The following is a 22,128-nucleotide window of genomic DNA, read 5'->3' as shown; positions in this document are numbered from 1 at the left end:
TAGAAATTCAGCCCCATGCCTGAGTGGGTGGGGATGGGGCTAAGGGAGAGGTGGGTGGGGATGGGGCTAAGGGAGAGGTGGGTGGGGATGGGGCTAAGGGAGAGGTGGGTGGGGTGCTCAAAGATCAAAATATCTTCCCTAAGTCCAATTTTTAAGCATTGAATAGGAAACGTGTGTGTCTGTGTGTGAGTGTTTGGGGAAGAGCTCTCGTTAGTAAAACAGAACATTTAACCTGTTTCCATATTATTGGCTCTTTTTATTCGAGGGGGGTGGTAGCGGGAAAACCCCATTATTGCTATGTTAAGTCGTTAACCAGTGTCTCTTCTAATTCAATGGCTGATTATTATAACTCTGGAGCGTTACATGCATAATAACTTTGAGTCCGAAACAACACTTACAGCAACCTTTCTTAAATTAATCGAGATATACAGGTTGGTTATGGATAAATTCACACAGACCTACACGAACAATGAACAGATTGATATATGAAAGGGTGCACACTACAAAATCTGCAATATAGTGTCAAATCCTTTGACAGAATGATGATAAGTAAGCAATGGAAGCAATGATTTTACCCCTGACACCTAAAAAAAAATGTCAGGCATAGTAAATGTCATAGTAACGCGTACAGAAACAATTTGATTATTATCAAAGTTATACAAATTAGGTATGATTGAATACACGAACTGAAAAAAATTGAAACGACCAGCAACTGTGTTCTCACCTAGACGACAAGGCGAAGCCTACAGTTAACATTACTTTATTCCTACCCAACGACTTATTTCAAAGACTCTTCCTTACATGCGAAACCAAATGAAATACTTATATTTATGTAAATTAGCTTTTCTGGTTCCAAAAATATATGTAAAAACTATAAAATTTCAGTCACAACTGAAGTCAAGAAAACATGCACACTATTCTGAAAGAGGTCTGGCAACAACTCCCTCTTGATTGTCAAATTCGTCTGGCTGCACATATCAACTCGTTGTTGCCTGCACTAGACCTGTTTGGGGACTTAATATCAATTACTTTCATTTTAAGATCAACTACACTGTATTAGCTACACAATAAATATATGTTTCTAACATTTACATATTTCTTATAAATATTTCTATATTTTCATATATTCTTAGTGCATTATAGCATGGCAGGGGATCTGTTTCTTTCCGCAGTCACATCGCTGTTCTTATTTGAATTAATGTAGTACCATTTTTGTGTTAAGAGCCTGTCCACGAGAGCACCAGACAGTCGTGCTACATGCCATCTCACCGATTTCAATAAAACAATTATTGCTCTAGGCGGTCGCTTAACCAAATAAACCTACATTTTTTAGCTCTTTATACAAGATGACTAATGAAGAAAGGTAAAAAATATGAAAAACTTTCGATATTTTTTGTAAGAATGGAAAATTTCACGTTTAGAGAGATGCTTGTAGGCGAAAAATCGATGGGAAAATCGTAGCGTTTCTTTCTTCTGTCGTTTATTAATTTGGAGATTTGCTAAAATCAACAAATATGGCTTTGGTACGACACAAAACATTTATCAGTCTATAATTTGATTGTTTATCGTCATCAATGCTCATTTTAGGAGATTTTAAAGTCACACGCTGCACGTTAGTTGATATTATTACATGTTCCACTACGCTACAACTTCGGCTTTTACAGACGAGAAATTCAGCGCTCTCGCTTGAGAGCAAATATCAATAGTTCTATCAAACTAAAACTGTGCTTCTATCCCGAAAATAAAATTAAAACAGAGTTGTCATTGTCACTTACCGCCATAAAACATTTCCATCCAGAACTCCGCTAAGCTAACATCTGTTGCGTGACCCAAAGACTCCGTGGGAATTATTTAAGCGCGTTGTTCACGCTGTCTGCTAGATAACAATTTCAGAATAATCTGCAGATCTCTATGATTATTTGCTTGCTTCGATCTTAAAATATCTTCATTTTTTCTCAAGCATTCTATTACTACATATAAATCTACATCTCTCTAGATCAAGTGTTACCGGCGTTTAATTGCATGACTTATGAAATTTATTTATTATTATGAGCCAGCAGTAGCAGTACCTGTACCCTCTTCTGCAGTCTTCGTCTAAATTTTGCAAGGTGCCTCCTTATCTTCTGCCTTGTTCAGTCAGTTTCGACCTCTGAAACTAGATCATCCACATCGCCCTCTTTGTCCTCATTCATATTGACCCCGTCAATAAAAAAATTTTTGTTACGGCAGATAACCGGCTGAAGTATCGAGCGATTTGCTGCTCTATCAACCGGTCAGTCTTAGACAACATTTCTGGCCGATGCGTCTCTTAAACTCGATATTTGGAAAGTCACATTAGAGGCAGTTGCCTTATTTGTTTCCTCCCCTGTCCAGCACACGTCTAAGAGATAATTCTTTGCTTTCTCATGTACGAATAGTAAATACATGCGTGACATTTTTCGAACGTTACATGTACGAGTACGTGATCCGTTTGAGGATCACAGATTTAGTGTAAATATTTGACCCCTCAGCATCACGTAATTTCTCTAGTTTACAGAGGTCTTAAAACGCTTCTTTGCATGGATTTGCATTCTGCGGGTAGAAGACTAAAAGCGAATTTCTAGGGCGTAATTGCCTTTGATTTCTCAATTGAAGTTGTCGCAAACAGTTTTTGGGGATCAAGAAACAACAAAAAACTTATCAGGACCAAGTTTCATGTTCTAATGAGAATAAATAGCAAATAAAAACATGTTCTCTTGAGAAATACAGTTATAGATAACAGATGCTCTTTAAAACAAATAGTGATAGAAAAGGTTTCTGTTCTGCTCAATTTTGACTTTTCATAGCTTACTTCCAAATCTGAGGGAACGCGTTGAGGGAATAAAAAAAACATACACGTGTGATAATTCACGGAAGAGTACATTTCAAGGTTGCTGAATGTCTCTTTTGAATAAGCAGCACGCCAGTGAAAGCTAGTTTCGAGGCATTGACTGAACGACAAGTCAGAGACGCCAATAGGAAACAAAAAGATTGCTTGTTGAAGGAAAATAGTGGAACCGGAACTGGAACCGGAAAGAAATTTTAAAAGTTCCGATTAAACATCTGCACAGGCTTAGTTAGCAGAGGTAGCTTAGGTACCAAACCTTCTGCGTTTTAAGGAGCTATGTTAAGGAGATCTGCACTGTACCTTAACACTAATCCTCTCTCCTTCATTTCGGGCGTTCCGTGCGTTATTGCCAAGAAAATTGCCATGCAATTTCAAACATAGAATTAAGCAACAATGTTCTGTAGACTCATTCAATTGTTTTCATAGTAACGCGTACAGAAACTATTTGATTGTTATCAAAGTTATACAAATTAGGTATGATTGAATACACAAACTGAAAAAATTGAAACGATCAGTAACCCTGCACTAACCCAGACGACAAGGCGAAGCCTACAGTCAACATTAGTTTTATTCCTGCCCAACGACTTATTTCAAAGACTCTTCCTTGCCACTTGCAGGCTCTGCCTAGAAACGTTAAGCGGCAATTTGTCAATGTGAGCACGCTACAACAAAGTGGTGCATTGCAGTACTACGAAATGAATTACTTATCACTTTTTTGTTTGCAACAAATCTATGAGTAACAAACCACACTAGCATCCTCACTTCATGTACATTCATGTTTTCCCCAGCCAAGGAACGAACAACAAGGCAACATTGGCTCTCCCCCTTGGCAGTAAACACCATCCATCCTGACTGGGTCAGAACCCTGAACGTCTTCAGTGCAACAACTAGTCCGAGATGCACCAGAAAAGCCACGCTAACGACACACCACACTGGCTTCGTTAATTGTCCAGTGATCATCACACACTGTGCCCCGCTCCCCGTTGTGATAAACTTCTGCGCGTCCTTAGTTTGCTCTACCGCCCATTAAACGGATAGTGACTGTATAATGAACGTAAATAAAATGATTCCTGAGTGAGAGATATAATTAATTGGCCATAGGATACCTCTGAGACAAGAAACTTTGAGACCTTCATATTTAATTCTGCTTGCAAAAAAAAATTAGAATTGGGACCTTTTGCTGTTCCTGTTTGCTATAAAGGACTTCAGTAATTTACCTGTGCAGGACTGGTGACCATTACTGAAATATCCGGGCGAATATCTACATTCATATGAACCAATTCTATTGACACACTGAGCGTTCGAATTGCAGGAGATAGATCCCGTCTGACACTTATCCACATCTGTTAAAGCAGTATGGGAACCCGTCAGATTTAAAGCTATATTTTCAAAATCGATTAAATTTTGAAAATATTAAGTAATATGACCGTGTGGAGTACAATTCGGTTTGTAATCATACGGGCAATAGACAAAACCGGACGACCGCGAAGCGGGAGTCCGATTTGTCAATCACGAGTATTATTACAGACAGAATAGACGACACGAAGTCCTGTTTCCAATTAATCATAACCATAACAATTTCCGAAAAAACAATGCATCTAGAACAAATATCTGTAGTGGAGACAATGTTAGAAATTCCTTCATTTGGAAATTCCCCAGTTTTTCTTTCAATAAGTGGTTGTTGCTATGGTTACTGTGATAAATTCTGTGATTGGTGGATTTAGGTGATTTAAAAGAGAGGAGGAGGAAGAGTAGGAATACAAAGGAAGAAGAACCCATCAAGTGGATACTAAAAAAGTCAAAGCAACAGCAAAAAGGTGTGCCATAATAGTATTATAAGCCCTCTTAGATGGGTTGTCAGTCTATCAAAAATAACCTCGCAGCAATTCATCTAATTCCCTTAAAAGCTTCCTACTTCTTATTACTTATTTCTTCACCTTAGCTAGAGAGTGCCACCATAACACTATACATAGACTGAGCTAAGGTCCAAACGATTGCATCATCTACCTGGCCACCAAGTGTGCCTAAAATAACCTTACCGGTGCAAGATTTGCCGTCACCAGATTATCCAGTCACACGCTGACAACGAAATGAGCCTTCGGTATTCTGACAATCTGCATTCGGATCACAGACAGGAAAACTGCATTCGTCAACATCTGCAAAGAATTGACATATAAATAAGCCCCTATCGAAAGACCTAAAAATTACAAACCTGCAAACTACGACACGAGATCACCCTTTTTTCTTTTTTTTTTTTTTCTCTTTCGTGGCTTAGATCCAAAGAAGGAACATTCTACTCGTTGCAATACTATGTGCTCTATGAACACTTAGTAAACAGGTAGTGTCAAATAGAGCTTTCGGAACCAAACATTTTTACTTTTTTTAAGTTTTCAATGCCGACGAAAATTACATGCCTAAATGACATTACTTCGGCTATACCTAATAATCGACAGCATGCTAAAACACAATACATATTTTCCTAAAACTGCAAGGGTTCTGATAATAACTTATTCTCTGTTCGTGACATTCGGTAAGTTCCTTAAAAAATCATCAACTGCTTTCACTATAACCACAGTTCACTTAAGGCCAATCAACTTTTTCACTAGCAACACCCTGGAGATCCGTGAAGTCTGCCTCCGTTCGAGAAACTATAACGTTAAATATCTTGTTTGAATTTATTTTTCTCGGCAGAGAAAGGTACCAAAGAGTAAATATCGAGCCCACAAGCTTAAAACACTAAGAAGACTAACGACCAAACCAAATAGTCAACAGTGGATCACTGATTGATACTTTTCACCGCCTATAATTCTCAGATAAAAAAGACAGCAACAACAACGCAAGTAAATTACTCTTTGAAGCTGAAGTTAAGAGGAATAAGATTGATTTTCTGAAAATGTTCTACCACTTCTTTTGCCTGTTTCTATCAGAAAGGTAACGAAAAGTAAGAGTCTATTTCAAAAACATAACACACTTACATGACTAGGGCCCAAACCTCTGGATTTCCCATGTAACTACCAAGTCTACGTTAAAAAAAAAAACCTTATCAGTGCGAAAATTGCCGTCACCGGAAAATCCAGTCACACACTGACAACGAAATGAGCCTTCAGTATTCTGACAATTGACATTTGGATCACAGACGGGGATGGAAAAGCTGCATTCGTCAACATCTGCAAAGAAATCAAATAGTCAGTAGTGGAGCTCCGATTGGTGGTGTTATTTTTTAACACTTGGGTGTCCTTTGTTACATCGGACCACGTTTCGGGGAAAGATGTTCAAATTCGTTGTAACAACGCAATTCAAAACTTAACAACTAAGATAAGTTTTCAATGCCAAAGTAAAATGCATGTCTGAAATACTTCGGCTATACCTAATAACCGACAGCATACTAAAAACAATACATAATTTCTTAAAATTGCAAGTTTTCTGATAATAAATTAATTTCTGTTAGTGACTTTCGGCAAGTTCTCAAGAAAATTATCAACTGCTTTTCACTTTTATACCTCAAAATTTTTTCACTTTAATTTGAATTGGTATAACCACAGTCCACTTAAGGCTGACTAACTTTTTCACTGGCAACACCCTGAGGTCCCTGAAGTTTGCCTCCGTTCGAGAAATTAAACATGTTAAATATCTTGTTTAAAATTCTATTTCCTGACAGAGAAAGGAAGCGAGAGTAAATTTCCAGCCTGAAAAACATAACACATTATTACGACTGAGGCCCAAAGCAAATAGTCAACAGTGGAACAACGATTGATACCTTTCACTGCAAATAACTCTAAAAGGAAAGATAGCAAAAACTACGCAAACAAATTTCACTTTGAAGTTAAGGCTAAGAGGGATAAGTGACAGATGACCTGGTTATGCTAGTTGGTGTTATATTTCAACCCGTTACGGGTCTTTTTGTACCAGGGGCGTTTCGCACCCAGTCGCTTTGTACCCGGCTTGGTCGATTCGCACTAAGTTAGTAGAGTCGCTTTGTACCCAAACTAATAAAGTAGATCGTTCATTTTAACATGTTAAATGATTATAATAAACAGAAATATACGAATTTACTACCGTTTATAACAGAGGGAGAAAAATCTCACTTTTGCTAACTGTTATTTTGTTTCATTTCCACCCTCCTTAAATCTCTTGTTTATTCTATTTCCCTAACAGTGTGCTGGTAGCTATTTGTGTCCCCATATTTCAAAAGTAAGAGTAAGGTGTATAGCCCCAAAATCTAACACCTGATAAGACTAAGACCAAAACCTCTGCGTTTGTTTAAGTTATCCCGCTATTTCTCAAGAATATCTTTAACGGTACAAGATTTCCCGTCGCTAGGCGAATAATAAAAAAATTTGTCATTTAAAAGCCTGCGCATTTAATACCCTGCATTATATATTTTCAAATGCTTCGATAGTATAATGTTTTATATAAGTATCGTCTTAGATTCAAAGGGCGGTAATTCAAAAGTCTGATAAACAGTTGCACAAGTTGAGAAAACATAAAAAGCTCCATCAGGGTAACTTGTCATTAATTTTATGCAATCTTTTCCCTATCTGATAAACAGAATACTCCATCAGTAGCTGATTTTCAGCTAATCTTTTTCATTTTAGGCTTCTCGTGCATCACTGCATCAAGGTGTCTGCCAATATGGAATTACGCAAAAGATGGTTCAAATTCACATTTAATTGTTTTCATAGTAACACTAACACGTACAGCAAGTATATTCTATTATTATTAAAGGTACACAAATTGGTCGTGATTAAATACGCGATCTGAAAAAAGTACCCTAACGGCAAGACGAGGCCTTAGTTTTATTGCTACGAAATACATTTGACTTCCTTACATGGCAAAACTAACTTTCATTCACTTACATTAATGTGAATTACCCTTTCTGGTCCCAGTTACATGTATACAAATTTATGAACCTTCACTCAGAGATAGGATTAACAACGCTAATTTTCATGAAAACAAAATCCTGATAATCATGCTTACCATTCGGAGGTCTATGGCAACCCCTTCATGCTGCTGATTAAATTCGTCTAGCTACATGTATTATCTCTCTGTTTCCCGCACAGAGTCTCCTTGGACACTTACCGATCATTGCGTACACTGAATAATAGCGTTACCTATACGCTGTTCTACTGGACTGGCAACACAATGAACATAAAAAATTTTAAAGCTAAAATTATCACTTCAATTCCCTTGTTGCCTGGTGTTTCTTCTTAAGTTAAAAACATCCAGTCCCTCTAACGTTTTACTCAAAAAAAAACTTCGACAGCTGTTTACTAAATACAGAGCATTTAAACAATATCTACCTTGACATAAAATGCTGACCTACACCGGCATATTAGAATCAGTCTTTTGCAAATGTTCTTAACATCTAACATGATTTCAGTACGATTCTCTACAGTATTTATTAGACTCAATGAAAGGAATTCTTAGCAGCCATATCACGCCGGTTGATCTTGCAAATTTCGTCATCTCGTGTTGCACATATTTGAACCAAGATCAAAAGCTAACAAAGTGCTGCCTAATCAAATCAAAAGTTGCGTTACGGCTGTTATCAGTATCGTGTTGCATGGACTTCGATTTTTCATACAACAGTGTTGCGCGAGAAATTGTTTTCGCAATTTTCCCGAGTAACACCACCTTTAGAAAAGAGTGGGGTGATGACAAATCAAATATTCATAACTTTCTCATCCTTACATTTACATTACAAAAAAAAAAATGAAGAAGCTGATGAGATATGTATAGAAGCAGTTTTTACATACAGAATCTCTATGATTATGTTTTCATGTGCTTTCCAATTACTTCGGCCTCTTAAAGATTATTTCTGATTCCCCACTGTAGTGTGGTCTCAGGCACTGGAAAGCTCAACCCAGAAACAAAATGCACTTTTTTTCAATGTGCGCAGGCCGCAGTAAGGTTGTACATTACAATACCACAAAATAATGAAAACTTTGGTTCTTGCGAATTAATTTTTTGTTAGCGACCAACCTAATTGTTACAAACCACACTAGCATCCTCACTATGGATACAGTTTTCTATTTGCCAGCCTGGAAACATACAATGAGACAACATTGCCTCTCCGCCTTGGCAGTCGACATCATCCATCCAGATTGAACCAGACCCCTCACCGTATTTAGCTCTATGAGGAGCCTGTTTTGCACCAGGAAAGCCAAGCTGACGACATACCACATTGGCGTCATTGGTGTCGCATAGATCATCACACACTGTGCCCCACTTCCCGTTGTGATAAATTTCAACGCGTCCGTAGCTTGCTCCACCGCCCATTAAACGGATAGGAGCACCCTCCTTACTAGCTGTGTAATCAACATACATTTGACTGAGTGTTGGAGGTCTCAGAGATCACACTGGCCTCAAATATACTTGAATAATTTAAATTAAATACTTAAGCTTTATAAGAGAAAGGGAGCCCCGACAATAAATTATCTTCGTATTTACCTGCAAGTGAAGGCGCCCAACGGGGTCCTGTATATGACACGTATTTTCCTTTTTTTCTTTCCCTTCTAAAAGTTTTCAATGCCAACTTAACATGCATTTCTGAATTTCTTAGGATGTACCTGATAATCGATAGAAAACTAAAATCTATATACGCTTTCGAAAAACTGCAAGCTTTTTGATAATTACTTAATTCTCCATACGGGAAACATGTCATTCGGCAAGTTCTCAAGAAAATCATCAACTACCTTTCGCTTTCACCTCTCAAAAACTCTTAACTTTAATAGAATAGAAATGACCACCGTCAACTGAAGGCCGACTTAATTTTTCACAGCAGCACCCCGAAGTCTGCCACCGTTCAAGTAGTTAAACACACAAAATCTTTTGCTAATTCTATTTCCCGATAGTTCTGGTAGACCCTTTGTCTAGAGAAAGGTACCGAAGAGTAAAGTCTCGCCCAAAAACATAACACCGGTAAGACTAAGGCTCAAAACTCTTCATACCAGTGCAAGATTTCCCGTCACCGAAGAATCCAATTACACACTGACAAAGGAAAGAGCCTTCGATGTTCTGACAATTGGCATTTGAGTCACAGACGGAAATAGAAGAACTGCATTCGTCAACATCTACAAACAAACCAAATAGTCAGTAGTGGAACTGCGATCGATAATTTTTACTGCTTGTAACTTATAACTACTATTTTTCAACACCAGGAATAACACAATGTAAAATTCTCCCTCTCCACTCTCCCTCCCACACATTCTCAAATCTTTTGTTAATTCGATTTTCTGAAAATTTACTACTATCTATTTATTGCCCCTTTCTTGCAGAAAGGTAACGGAAAGTAAAGAACCTTCTTCAAAAGCATAACACACTAACACAACTACGGCCCAAACCTCTGCGTTTACCCTGCAACCACTAAGTCTGCCTTAAAAAATAACCTTACCGGTGCAAGATTTCCCATTACCAGAGAATCCAATCACACACTGACAATGAAATGAGCCCTCCGTATTCTGACAATTGGCCTTTGTATCACAGACGGGGATGGAAGAGCTGCATTCGTCAACATCTGCAAGGAAATTAAATAGTGAGTAGTTAAGCTCCGATTGATGATTTTAACTGCTTGTAACTCTAAAAGGAAACATTGGGAGAAGTGACAAGAGATCTGTTCAATATCGGTGGTGTTATTTTTCAACACCTGGAATAACACAATTTAAATTCCCTTCCTCCACTCCCCCTCCTACACATCCTCAAATCTTTTGTTAATTCGATTTTCTAAAACTGCACTACTACCTATTTACTGCCCCTTTCTTGCAGAAAGGTAACAGAAAATAAAGAACCTTCTTCAAGAACATAACACGCCTAAACGACTTGGGCCCAAACCTCCGTGTTTACTATGCAACCACCACGTCTGCCTTCAAAAATAACCTTACCGGTGCAAGATTTCCCATCACCCGAGAATCCTGTCACACACTGACAACGAAATGAGCCTTCAGTATTCTGACAATTGGCATTCGGATCACAGGCGGGAATGGAAGAACTACATTCGTCAACATCTGCAAAGAAATCAAATTGTCAGTAGTGGAGTTTCGATTGATGATTTTTACTGCTTGTAACTGTACAAGGAAATATATGGAGAAGTGACAGGAGACCTATTCAATCTCGCTGGTGTTATTTTTTATCACTTGGGCGCACTTTGTTATATCGAAACACTCTTCGTGAAGGATGGTCAAATCAAAACTAGACAACTAAGATAAGTTTTCAATGCCAACGTAAAATACATGCCTGAATTACTTCGCCTTTACCTAATAACCGACAGCATACTAAAAACAATACATGCTTTCTTAAAACTGCAAGTTTTCTAATAATAACTTCCTGACATTCGGCAAGTTCGTAAGAAAATTATCAACTGTCTTTCACTTTTATACCTCAAAATTGTCTCACTTTAATTCGAATTGATATAACCACAATCCACATACAGTACTATGCAAAAGTAATGCAAACGATTATCGTTGTTTATCGCAATAATCGCGAGATATCGGCGATATGTAAGCGATATTTCCGTTGGAATGATATATCGGCAATATACCGCCGGGCTATTGTTCAAACCGTGAGATATCGCCGATATATCGTTGAGCTCCTCACGAATTATCGTTTTCCCTGAGCGATATATCGTTTTTCCTGAACGATACATCGTTTTTCCTGAACGATATATCGTTTGAACTCAGCGATATATCGTTTGAGCTCAGCGATATATCTTTTGAGCTCAGCGATATATCGCCGCCGCCTAACAATATCTCGTTTAAACTAAGCGACATATCGTCGTGTCGGTAAGATATCGCCATTATTAAGTGTTAGATCGGTGAGGCAACATTGCGCCACTCGGCGAATTTTTCATCAACCTGATACTGTCTGAGCGAGTAGGAAAGTAAACCTAGTGTATCATTCTATTCGAAGTCTGTTTCATCAGCGTGAAAAGGGCAGTATTAGGAATTTATGCCAGTTTCGCTACATACAGAGTCGGCTATGGTCGAAGTTTGCCACACGTTCGCTGCACATCAGTTAAGCAAGTTCGCTACTACACAAAATAACACAAAATAACATTTAACAACATTTAACACTTATATAGCGCTTATTCGCATGCGTTCTAAGCGCTTTACATCCATTGTATTACAGTATGACTTAGAAATATAAAAACAAAAGATTAAGTTATCTAATTTAGATTAAAAGCGCATTTAAAAAGGTGTGTTTTCAGTTTAGATTTAAAAATATTCAAACTGGGCGAAGACTTGACTTCTAAAGGTAAGGAGTTCCATAAAAAGGGAGCAGCTACTGTAAAAGTTCTAAAACCATAAGAATATATTATTTTTGACAAGAAATGACTCAAGTTTATTTACTGAGCAGCATACATAAAACTTGATTTACCAATCAAACTGAGAGCCTATAAAACACCAAACAACTCAAATTAAAACAAATGAGAAGCCTCCAATGTAATTTCACAAAGCACATAGTCATCCGATCTCCTCTCCATTTGGTAGAATACTGTAATATAGAAATTATCATTAAAAAAGTGGTTTACTTTAAGTTGCTTCAAACACAACAATGAACAAAACAACAGACAATTCACAGGAAAAGCAGTCAGTTTCAGTAGACAGTGAAATCCATTTACATCTGAGTGCTGGGCTTGGCTGAGTACCTTGCTCGTGTTAATGTATATCTAGTGCCTTGGATATCAACTCTACGGCATCTTCTACAGTGAAAACCTTTTCAGCCTCTTCATCAGAAATTTCAATACCAAATTCATCTTCCAGTGCCATGACAATCTCCACTACATCCAAACTGTCCAAACCAAGATCGTTGACAAAGTGACTCTCGCTCGAAACCTTTTCAGGATTCACTTTGTAAAAAAGTTTTAAAACATCCATCGCCCGTGTCTGAATTTCGTCTCTTGTCAATGCCGTTCCTGCGTCAGCGAACATGCGAACACCCACAAGAGCAGGTCGCATTTTTTCAAAGGAGTTACTCCCAGGAAATGTACTTTGCAGGTGTTTGTTAGAAGCAAAGATTACTCGTGGCAAAGTCTAACTGTCGTTTACGTTGAAGATGTTCAATAGATGAATAGACGATGCGTTTGATGTTTATTATTTTAATAGCAAGGAAATAGCACGTAAAAACTGTAACAAGAACGACAAAAAATACACTTAATGGACCTAACATTACGAACGGATCGTTCGATGAAACTAAAACGAGATTCACACAATAGATCGGAACTCTGCGTGAGCTAAATATTCGTACAAACATTACAATCTCAAATCGACAATACCTCAGACGAAATCACTATTTCACACAAACGATCAACGAAGAAGAGGCTAAACAAAACATATAATCAATGTAAAATCATACCCCTTTTCCCTTTTGTACAAGAACAGAAACTTTTTCGTTACGTTGTTTTGGAAGGCACACGTAGACTACGTTACGCAACGTACTAGAGAGCTAAAATAGTGAACGCCGCTAAATCTACTGCGCATTCCTGTTTCCGTCACGCAACAAATTGATATAAGAAGCGTTACATAAAGAGCAAACAAGGCTTGTTTAAATTATAAGAAAGGCTATATTTATTTTGATACTATCGAAAAATCGAGAGTAGCGAGAGCGAGAAAAAGACAGCTTGTGAAAACGGTACTGAGGGAGGGTGCAAAGCTTACTTTTTTCAACGCGTTGCGATGTGTTATTGCATCCCCATGGAAACCAACCTGTATTTGCATATAATGTACCCGCGGGACTTCACATACCAGAGAAAGAATTGCTTGTCTCCATAAGGAAGTATTTTATCCCGTACAAATATTGAAAGCCTTGAGACGCGAAAATCTACAAGGAAGCCTTGCAAGTGTCACCAGGATCATCAACAAAATACAGGAAACTGGATCCACTGAAAACCGCCCTCGATCAGAATAAAGGGGTAAGTTTCTTTCTGGGAGCTGGTCAATGAATTGGGTCCAAATAAACATCCAAGTGAATGAAGATTTTAGATATATGAAAATTCACATATTTGCACTGCGGTGGAAGGATGAAATTAGGAGATCCTCGCAGCTAAGAACACTACTGAAACGAGTAGTTGTAAATAGGACCTGAAAAAAAAAAATTTCAGGCCCGTACGGGATTTGAACCCATGACCTCTGCGATACCGGTGCAGCGGGCCTGCATACCGTACGGGCCTGAAATTGTTTTCAGGTCCTATTTACAACTACTCGTTTCAGTAGTGTTCTTAGCTGCGAGGATCTCCTAATTTCATCAGGAATAAATTAGTTGAATGAAAAGCGCTTGTTGATTCCGTGGGGATTAAGGGTGCCGATTTGGAATATAAATTTTTGTTCTAGTGTTTTACGGCTTACGTCGACGAGCAATTGAAAAGAAAACAGAAGCCTAAACATTCACTTAAAGTACACGCATGGGCAGGAATCAGCCGGAAGGCAGCTACAAAAGTGTGCATATTCGTTGGTATAATGGATGCAGAACTGTACTGCCGTATTCTGGAGACAACCCTTCTACAATTCAACAATTAGACGCTACCAGACCACATATTTATGCAGGATGATGGTCTCAAACTTACGTCAAGACCAGGAACTTATGGCACGAACTGAAATTTTACTTAGAATCGAAAGTGAAGCCGCAAAACAAAAAAGAACTGGTTGACAGAATAAAGGCGTTTTGGGCTGAGAGGGTGACGGAAGAGAAATGCGCTAAGTACATCGACCACGTGTTTAAGAAACTCGTCCCGGCGGTAGTGGAGGCAAAAGGAGCAGCAACGCAATTTTAAAGATCGATTTCACAACTCAAAACCAAACGGCTCCTTTAGGAGCCACAAATTTCACAAAAGTCATTGACCAATAAAAATTAACAGTGGTTATTAAAATGACTAAAGTGTAACTACATGCCTTTTTTACACTAAAAAGAAACAATAATCTTGATATCTTATGAATGAAACAATCTTTGCACGACATACACAGTAAGATTTGCCTTTTATGTACCCTATTATTTTACGCTTACAAAACCTTAGGATTGTTGATAAATTTAACAAACAGACAAACAATAATATTGGCACTTTTATGACCCGCTCTCTTAAACAATAAACAATAGACTACTCATGCATAGCCTTCATACCATCAACACGTTTACTTTTTTGCGTGCGTGAGACCAAAACTGAGACAAAAACTTTGTTCTAGTTAAACCTCACACTTCCACAGAAAGCAGTATGGTTAACTAACGGCTAACAGAATCAGGCATTGATATTCCTTGTTTCCTTGCTTATTCTTAGCAAGTGCCACAAAAAATAAAGCGCGTGTGCATACTTCATCAAACTCAAAAACAAGAATTTTAGCACTTTCAAATTACCCGACTACTCACATAACAATCAAAGGACTGAAATAAGCCCGCGGTTCCATAAACTCCATCAAAGTCGCTTTATCACGCCTTTTGTTCAAATCTTTTAGCGTGTAGTTAATTTAAACATAAAAAGCCCTCATGAAGCCTACGCCTCTATTGTTATGGAGAACAAAACACCAATTAGGAACCAATCATCTGATAAAAATCTCGATTCATCTGTGGGCTTCGATTGTTATATAAGAGAAGAAAGCTTAATTCATTTAACATAAACAGTTTTCATCATCGCACATAGAACCAAAATGGAAAAAATCATTGAAAGAAAAATTCGTTCAAGTAAAGTGAAGCCGAAGTCAGTATTCTGAAGTGTCTCGATCGGACATAGCTATAAAAAGGTATACTCATGAAAGTTTGTTATCTTACTTCGATGAAATGTATAATGTTCTCCGACCAAATTGATTTCATGTTGTTTTGTTTTGTTTTGCTTTTATGATTTGTATGTTGTACTAGTAAGAAACACCCTCCCCCCCTTACGCTACGACAATTAATGCTTTGTTTTTTCTTTTCTTTTTTTTCAGCTGAGGGGATCAAGGCCTACTCTTACCAGTGCCGCAGCACTAATGAAATGAGCCGCATGTGGGATACGTGCAAAGTTAGCATCGGAAAACGCTGCCAGCATTTGCGAAAAAATGAAAAAGAAAAGCGCCCAAACTAAACTGATCTTGATTTACAAAATTCATCCAAAGGCGTAGTGAACAATACCTTAATAAAATCATTTGTTTTATAAAATAACTTGACGATTCTTTTTTCGAATATTAAATCTAAATATTTCCCTCATGGCCTGCCCCCTTTCACAATGCTGCAACGAGCTTCAAATAAAGCCCCATTTTAAACTGGCTGCATTCAGTATAATTACATGTAACTATTGACTACGCTATCATTGAATGTTAGCTTTGCTGACGCACTAAAATAACATTAAAAACTTACATGTACCAAAAAAAAATGGTGGAGGAATCTGAAATAACTTATAATTATTTCTCTTGAACGAGATATGGTAGACAAGCATTTCTCGCCATGAGAAAACTCGCTAAGGCGATATATCGCTAGAACGATATATCGCAATGAGTCATTCCTGATTAAGCGATAAATCGCTGGTACGATATTTCACTGAAGCGATATATCGTGATGATGTTCTGCACGCTCTACGATACATCGTTTTAGCGATATATCGCCGGAACGATGTATCGTTGGAACGATTTATCGTCGGAACGAGATATTGTGGGAAAGCTCCGATATCTCGTCGATTTATCGTTCTTAAGGTGTCAAGAAAATGAACGATATATCGCCGATATATCGGCGGTACATCGGAAGAACAAAGCGCGATAAACGACGATAACCGTTTGCATTACTTTTGCACAGCACTGTAAAGCCAACTAACTTTTTCACCAGCAACACCCTAAAGGTCCCTGAAGTCTCCCTCCGTTCAAGAAATTAGACATGTTTTATATCTTGTTTAAAATTCTATTTCCTGAGTCGTCTTGTACCCATACTAATAAAGTTGATTATTCATGTTAATATGTTTAATAAGAAGAAGGCAACCAATTTACATTATCAACTCTATTGATTTTATCAAATTATCTTTTATTTTTTAGACTTACCTGTTTCACAATCGTGGCCGATGTATCCTTTAGGACATAAACATCGATACCGTTGTTTTGTAAAACCCGACTGACAGGTTCCGTAGTTCTTGCATGGTGATTGCGCACAAAAATTCTTGAAGAAAAACGGAAAAAATAGCCTGTTACTGTAATCGAAATGAGGGCCCGTATTAGAGATAAACTTCGAGGACTAATTTTATGAGGTTTCTTTAGCATGAATCAAACAAAATGAATTAGCATGGGATTTCTATTTTCTCTTGGGTGACAACATATGCAAAAGATCGTGGAAAATGAAGTGCTCTTCTGAATGACCTCGAGCGTCCTTCAGGAACCACAACAAACTTCACTATATAAGTAGATGGTGTTTAAGGTGCACTCGGATTGGTTATTCAAACTCCAAATATCCTTTGCTATTCACCTCTTAGCAATTTGCGTGGGATTTGCGCCCGAAAGTAGTAATCATGCAGGAATAAATAAGCTGAAACCATATTTCTGTCTATTATCCCGCTGTTTTAGCATGCACTAAAACAGCTATTCACCTCCGTGTCGGTGGCTAGAGTTGGATATTTACTTTGCCACTCCGCCACCACCAGCCGTTTCCATTCAGGTGAGTAGTTATTAAGTATTGTTTCGGATTAAGTCTATAAGAGATACTTAAATGGCACCGTCCTTTATAGCACTTGATAGAAATAATACATGGTTTGGACATAATCCAATTATAAAAAATATGCCTTCAGCTCTAATCCAATGCTAAACGCCAAAGAATTGACATTGACAATAGCTCGTACATTCGTCCCGTGGTATACGTAGCTCGCTGCTTTCACCAGATCCCTCTCGTGTTCTTTACTCGTTGAGTTATTTAGTTCACAGTTGTGTGCTTCTCCTCCATTTTGTCCAAAATAAAAGTTAACACTAACACAGTTATGGAGCAGGTAGCAATGATATTCACACAGTTCCCTGTCAATCACACTGATGTTTGCTATGGTGTGGTTAATTAGACGTTCTCCTACGAAGAACAGAGTGGATGGAAATGCTAAGATACGGCATTGATCTAAAAAGAAAAACCAATAAAACATAAAATTGCTTTAGTTCTATCCCTTTGAGAGTTTTAGACGTTGCTAAGTATGAGAATACGCATATGGATGATTCTGATATTTGTCTGGATTATCTATGGCAATAACTACATACCGAGGTGTAACAGGTATTGGAAAAAGTGTCTGCATCATGTGATATCAATCGCTTTTTCGATTTAGTAAGCTCGTTGGAATATTTGACCTCCAAAAACCGTTTTAAAACAGCAGAAATCGCCAGAAACTACGACGGATACACGGGGCATGAGTAAATTTTATTGATTTTACATGTAAAATATTCATATTTCGAAATATTTATCGTTGTAAATCGACCATATTTCGTTCCCCATACTATTCCTTATAACGTGTTCAAATTTTCAACGGTTCCTCCCGTAACTTAACACCGAGTCACACAACGCGTGACGCGTTCATGAATTCATCGTTGGCTTTTTCTCGAGACGTGAGGTTGGGCTGCCTGTGGTCAAAGGCAAACATTGTTGCAACTGTTTATGGTGGTTACAATAGTACCGACAGTTCCGACTCTTCACGAGTCTCTTTGAGCTTGACCTTTTCTACCGCATGGTTCGCTTGAAAAGTAACTAAAACGCATAATTAAAATTTGTTACGGTTTTACCGTAGTGTTTGTTTTCATCCTCATCAAAAAGGAATAGCTTAAAATGCCATTTTTAGGCTAGATTTTGTGTTTTGTGCATTTGTATATAAACTGACCGTGCACGCTAGCGCGGTTGCAAATAAAGCAAGGGGTCTGTCTGGAAAATATCAACATGAGATAAAGGTAAAGACAGACCGACACAGACTCTCCATGTGGCTTCTGTGGTCGCGTCGCATTGTCGCCTTCAAATTATATTTATGCTCAATTTTCAATTATAATTTGTTTGTTAGGAACATAGAGTTTCAATAACAATTTTACAGAAAGTGCCAGAAAACTCTCTGAAAGTTTAAGACCTTTCTTAAAAATTGAAAAGTGAAATTGAATTTAAACTCAATGATCAGTAATCTTACAATAATAATCGCGAAACATCCTACCTACTTTTCGACTACGAAGATTTCCTGTCCTGTCCTGCTTATTCAATATTATATTTATTTCATACTTGAAGTTTTTTCTTTATTTATACTGTAAAAATATTTTGGGGTTTATTTCTTTAATCTGAAAAATTGACTCGTTAGCTCCATTTTGTGCATACCTCAGAACAAAGCGAAGTCCTACAAATACGGAAGAAATTATTCAAATGCCGAGTTTTAATCAAGACGACTGATGACGCGAAAAAAATTATTGCGATGGAAGTTCGGTTTAATAACTAATGCAATTAAGTTATTTCAGCTGGTTATGTAAGATTTTGTTATTCCTTGATTATGTTTAGCCTACTTTTTATACTGCGAAACTCATGTCTTTTGAAAGACATTGCAAGAACTCTGTTGGACATTTTCTTGTAACGAAAATTTGGTAAACTGAGTTACCGCAGTGACGAGTGTAATACTCTCATCGCCAGAAATTTCTTAGAAGGACAAATTAAATGATCAAAAGCAGAATTTTCCCTTAAAAACAACAAAAAAGGTGAAAAAATGACAAAGCATGTAAATTTTGCGAGTAGTTTGAAGCTTCTTCATTAATTTAGCCTTTAATTTTTAGCCTTTGAAATGTTACATTTTGGTTTTAGTGAACTGTTGAGGATGATTTGCTAATAGAGACAGAAACAAGATAGATCTACTTTCTTAAAGCAAGAAAGTAATCTTACCATCCATGCAGGATAAATTTTGTTCAAGGTTAAAAACCAGAGGGATGAAAAACATATAGAGCCAAAGGTCCATGTCTTCAAAACCCGGCCAAATGCTAGAGTAATATTTGATAACAATCCGCTGCGTAGGTAAAAGAGGGATATGTTTACTTTCCGTCTCAGGGAAACTCATAGTATATTGTTTTGCTGAAAACTTACAGTAGGTTATGGTGTTTTTTTCCTGTCTTTTTCCATCTGCTATCTCTTTCTATTGCCTCCGCTTTCCCACATACATTATTTCCTACATTCTCAGTTATATTTTTGTTTTGAACAAACGTTATCACTTTTGTTCTCGTACTCTTTTCATTTACCATAATTCAAATTCTATTAGATTTTTTCCGCAGAATTGTTTTTTCTTGTTTTAAAAAGCTTCAATGTAATTTTTCTTTTCGGTTTTTTTTACCATCTGTTATTCTTTATCTTTTGCTTCCAATTTCCCACATTCGTTATTTCCTACATTCACAGTAATATTTTCTGTTTTGAATAAATATTATCACCTTTGTTCTCGCATTCTTTCATTCAACATGATTCAAATTTTGTTAAAGTATCTTGGCAAATATATGTTTTTAGTTTTGTTTTCAAAAGCCTCATTGTAAATTTGACCCTCCATGGGATTTCAGGGAATAAGGTGAACGCACGCAGACGGTACACTAGCACGTTAAAACAAAAGAACGAGCTTTTAACACGTTAGCTGCGTGTAAGTTACTTGCCTCATTAACTTCGCAGCCATTGTTTTGCGTCGCACGGTAGAAACAAAGGAACGTGTTAGGATCTTGCTCGCAACTTTGCACTATAATTAGAACATAGTGACCGTGCCAATTTTACAACACGCTCTTAAAGTTAAATTCGCTTTCGATTTGTACAAGAAGAACGTCCTAAGATTAAAGGCTTTTTAGCTCACCGATACGCCCGGCCGATATACGATACTTAGTATTCAGTGCAACTAATTCACCAAACGTAAAGGAATATCTCGACTTGTTGTCCATCATTTAAAACTATAGTTACTTGAATTTTTTGCTTCATTTTTAAATTCCTCATTTTCGTAAAACAGCTTGCAAGACACGAGCCGAACGAGCAAAGTCCTCTGCTCTTGAAATCGGGCATTAATTTTTGAAGGTAGCAAGCACAACCTTTTAAAATAGTAAGAGCGAACCTGTACGTTGCAAAGCAAATGGCTACTTCATTGAGGGTAAACTGTGTTCTCACCGTGTTTGTCTGTTCTGCTAGTCTTCGAGGCATTATTTATTTATATTGTTAAATTTGTAAACCGACAAGCACGACAATCCGTGTGGTGCAGTGGTAATGTCGCCTTTTTTTTTTTTTAATACGGACGGAGTTTACAAAATATGCCAGCAGACTCACACAAGGCGTCATCAAGTGAAGGAGAGTTTGAGTTAAATAGCTAGTGTTTGTATTTTCCATCGATATGTAAGGCCAAAAGGTCGCTAAAAATTGCTGAAGTGACCTGTTTTGAAAAGGCTCTGAAAACTCGACTGACCTATCACCATTCATTAGAAGCGAATTGCCAATCAATTTTATTCTTGAAAGCTAAGGAAGTGACAGATGACCTGGTCATGCTGGTTGGTGTTTTATGTTAACCAATCACAAACAAATTAGGAAGCATATGGTTATATCGAAGAATTCTTTCTAAAATGAATGTTAATATTTCTTAAATAACGAAATTCAAAATCCCCCTTCCCTTCCATTCCACAAATTCGCCTTGAATCTTTTGTTAATTCGATTTTCTAAAGAAGTACCTCTAGCTAATTATTGCCCTTTTCCTGCAGAAAGCTAACGGAAAGTAAAAAAATCTACTTCAAAAACATATCATACTTACATGAACAAGGCTCGAACCTGTGCGTTCACTAGGTAACCACCAAGTCTGCCTTAAAAAAAAATCTGACTCGCCCAAGGTTTCCCATTGGCATTTGGATCACAGACGTGGACGGAAGAACTGCATTCGTCAACGTCTGAAAATAAATCAAATAGTCAGTAATGGAACTCCGATTGATAATTTTTGCTGCCTGTAACTCTAAAAGGAAACATACCAAAATCTTTATCACCAAATACTCTTTACAGAAGAGGTTAAAAGGGAGAAGTGACAAGAGACCTGTCCAATATCTGTGGTGTTATTTTTCAACACTTGGGCGCACTTGGTTATATCGAAACAATTTCGTGGAAGGATGTTCAAATTTGTTGGAACAGCACAATTCAAAACTACACACTTCAGTGCATAAAGGCCTTGGCGACAATACGGGAAAAGTACTTAAGGACAAATAATGCAAATGCTATTTTTCAAGCAGTTGTTTATGTAAATGTTTTTCACTCAATCACGTTTTACATTCAAAAGTGAAATTATTTCAGTAAGCGAAGACAACCTTTCAGGTATAATGGAGTAAACCCAGAATCTG

General features: G+C 37.5%; 1 protein-coding gene across 1 annotated transcript; it reads right to left on the bottom strand.

Annotated features, from left to right (window-relative positions):
• Positions 1-12,189: 12,189 nt before the first annotated feature.
• LOC149052681 (uncharacterized) lies at positions 12,190-12,887 on the bottom strand. Its single transcript, XM_089205000.1, has 2 exons — positions 12,510-12,887; positions 12,190-12,355 (listed from the first exon to the last, which is right to left on the bottom strand). Exon 1 carries the CDS (start codon positions 12,817-12,819, stop codon positions 12,520-12,522), a length of 300 nt encoding a protein of 99 aa, XP_089061126.1. The 5' UTR covers positions 12,820-12,887; the 3' UTR covers positions 12,190-12,355; positions 12,510-12,519.
• Positions 12,888-22,128: the final 9,241 nt, after the last annotated feature.

This window comes from Pocillopora damicornis, chromosome 1 (assembly GCF_964200805.1).
Source record: "Pocillopora damicornis chromosome 1, jaPocDami1.2, whole genome shotgun sequence".
Classification (NCBI taxonomy): domain Eukaryota; kingdom Metazoa; phylum Cnidaria; class Anthozoa; order Scleractinia; family Pocilloporidae; genus Pocillopora; species Pocillopora damicornis.
Note: the sequence above shows the minus strand (reverse complement) of the source record. Positions and strands in the feature narration are given on the sequence as shown.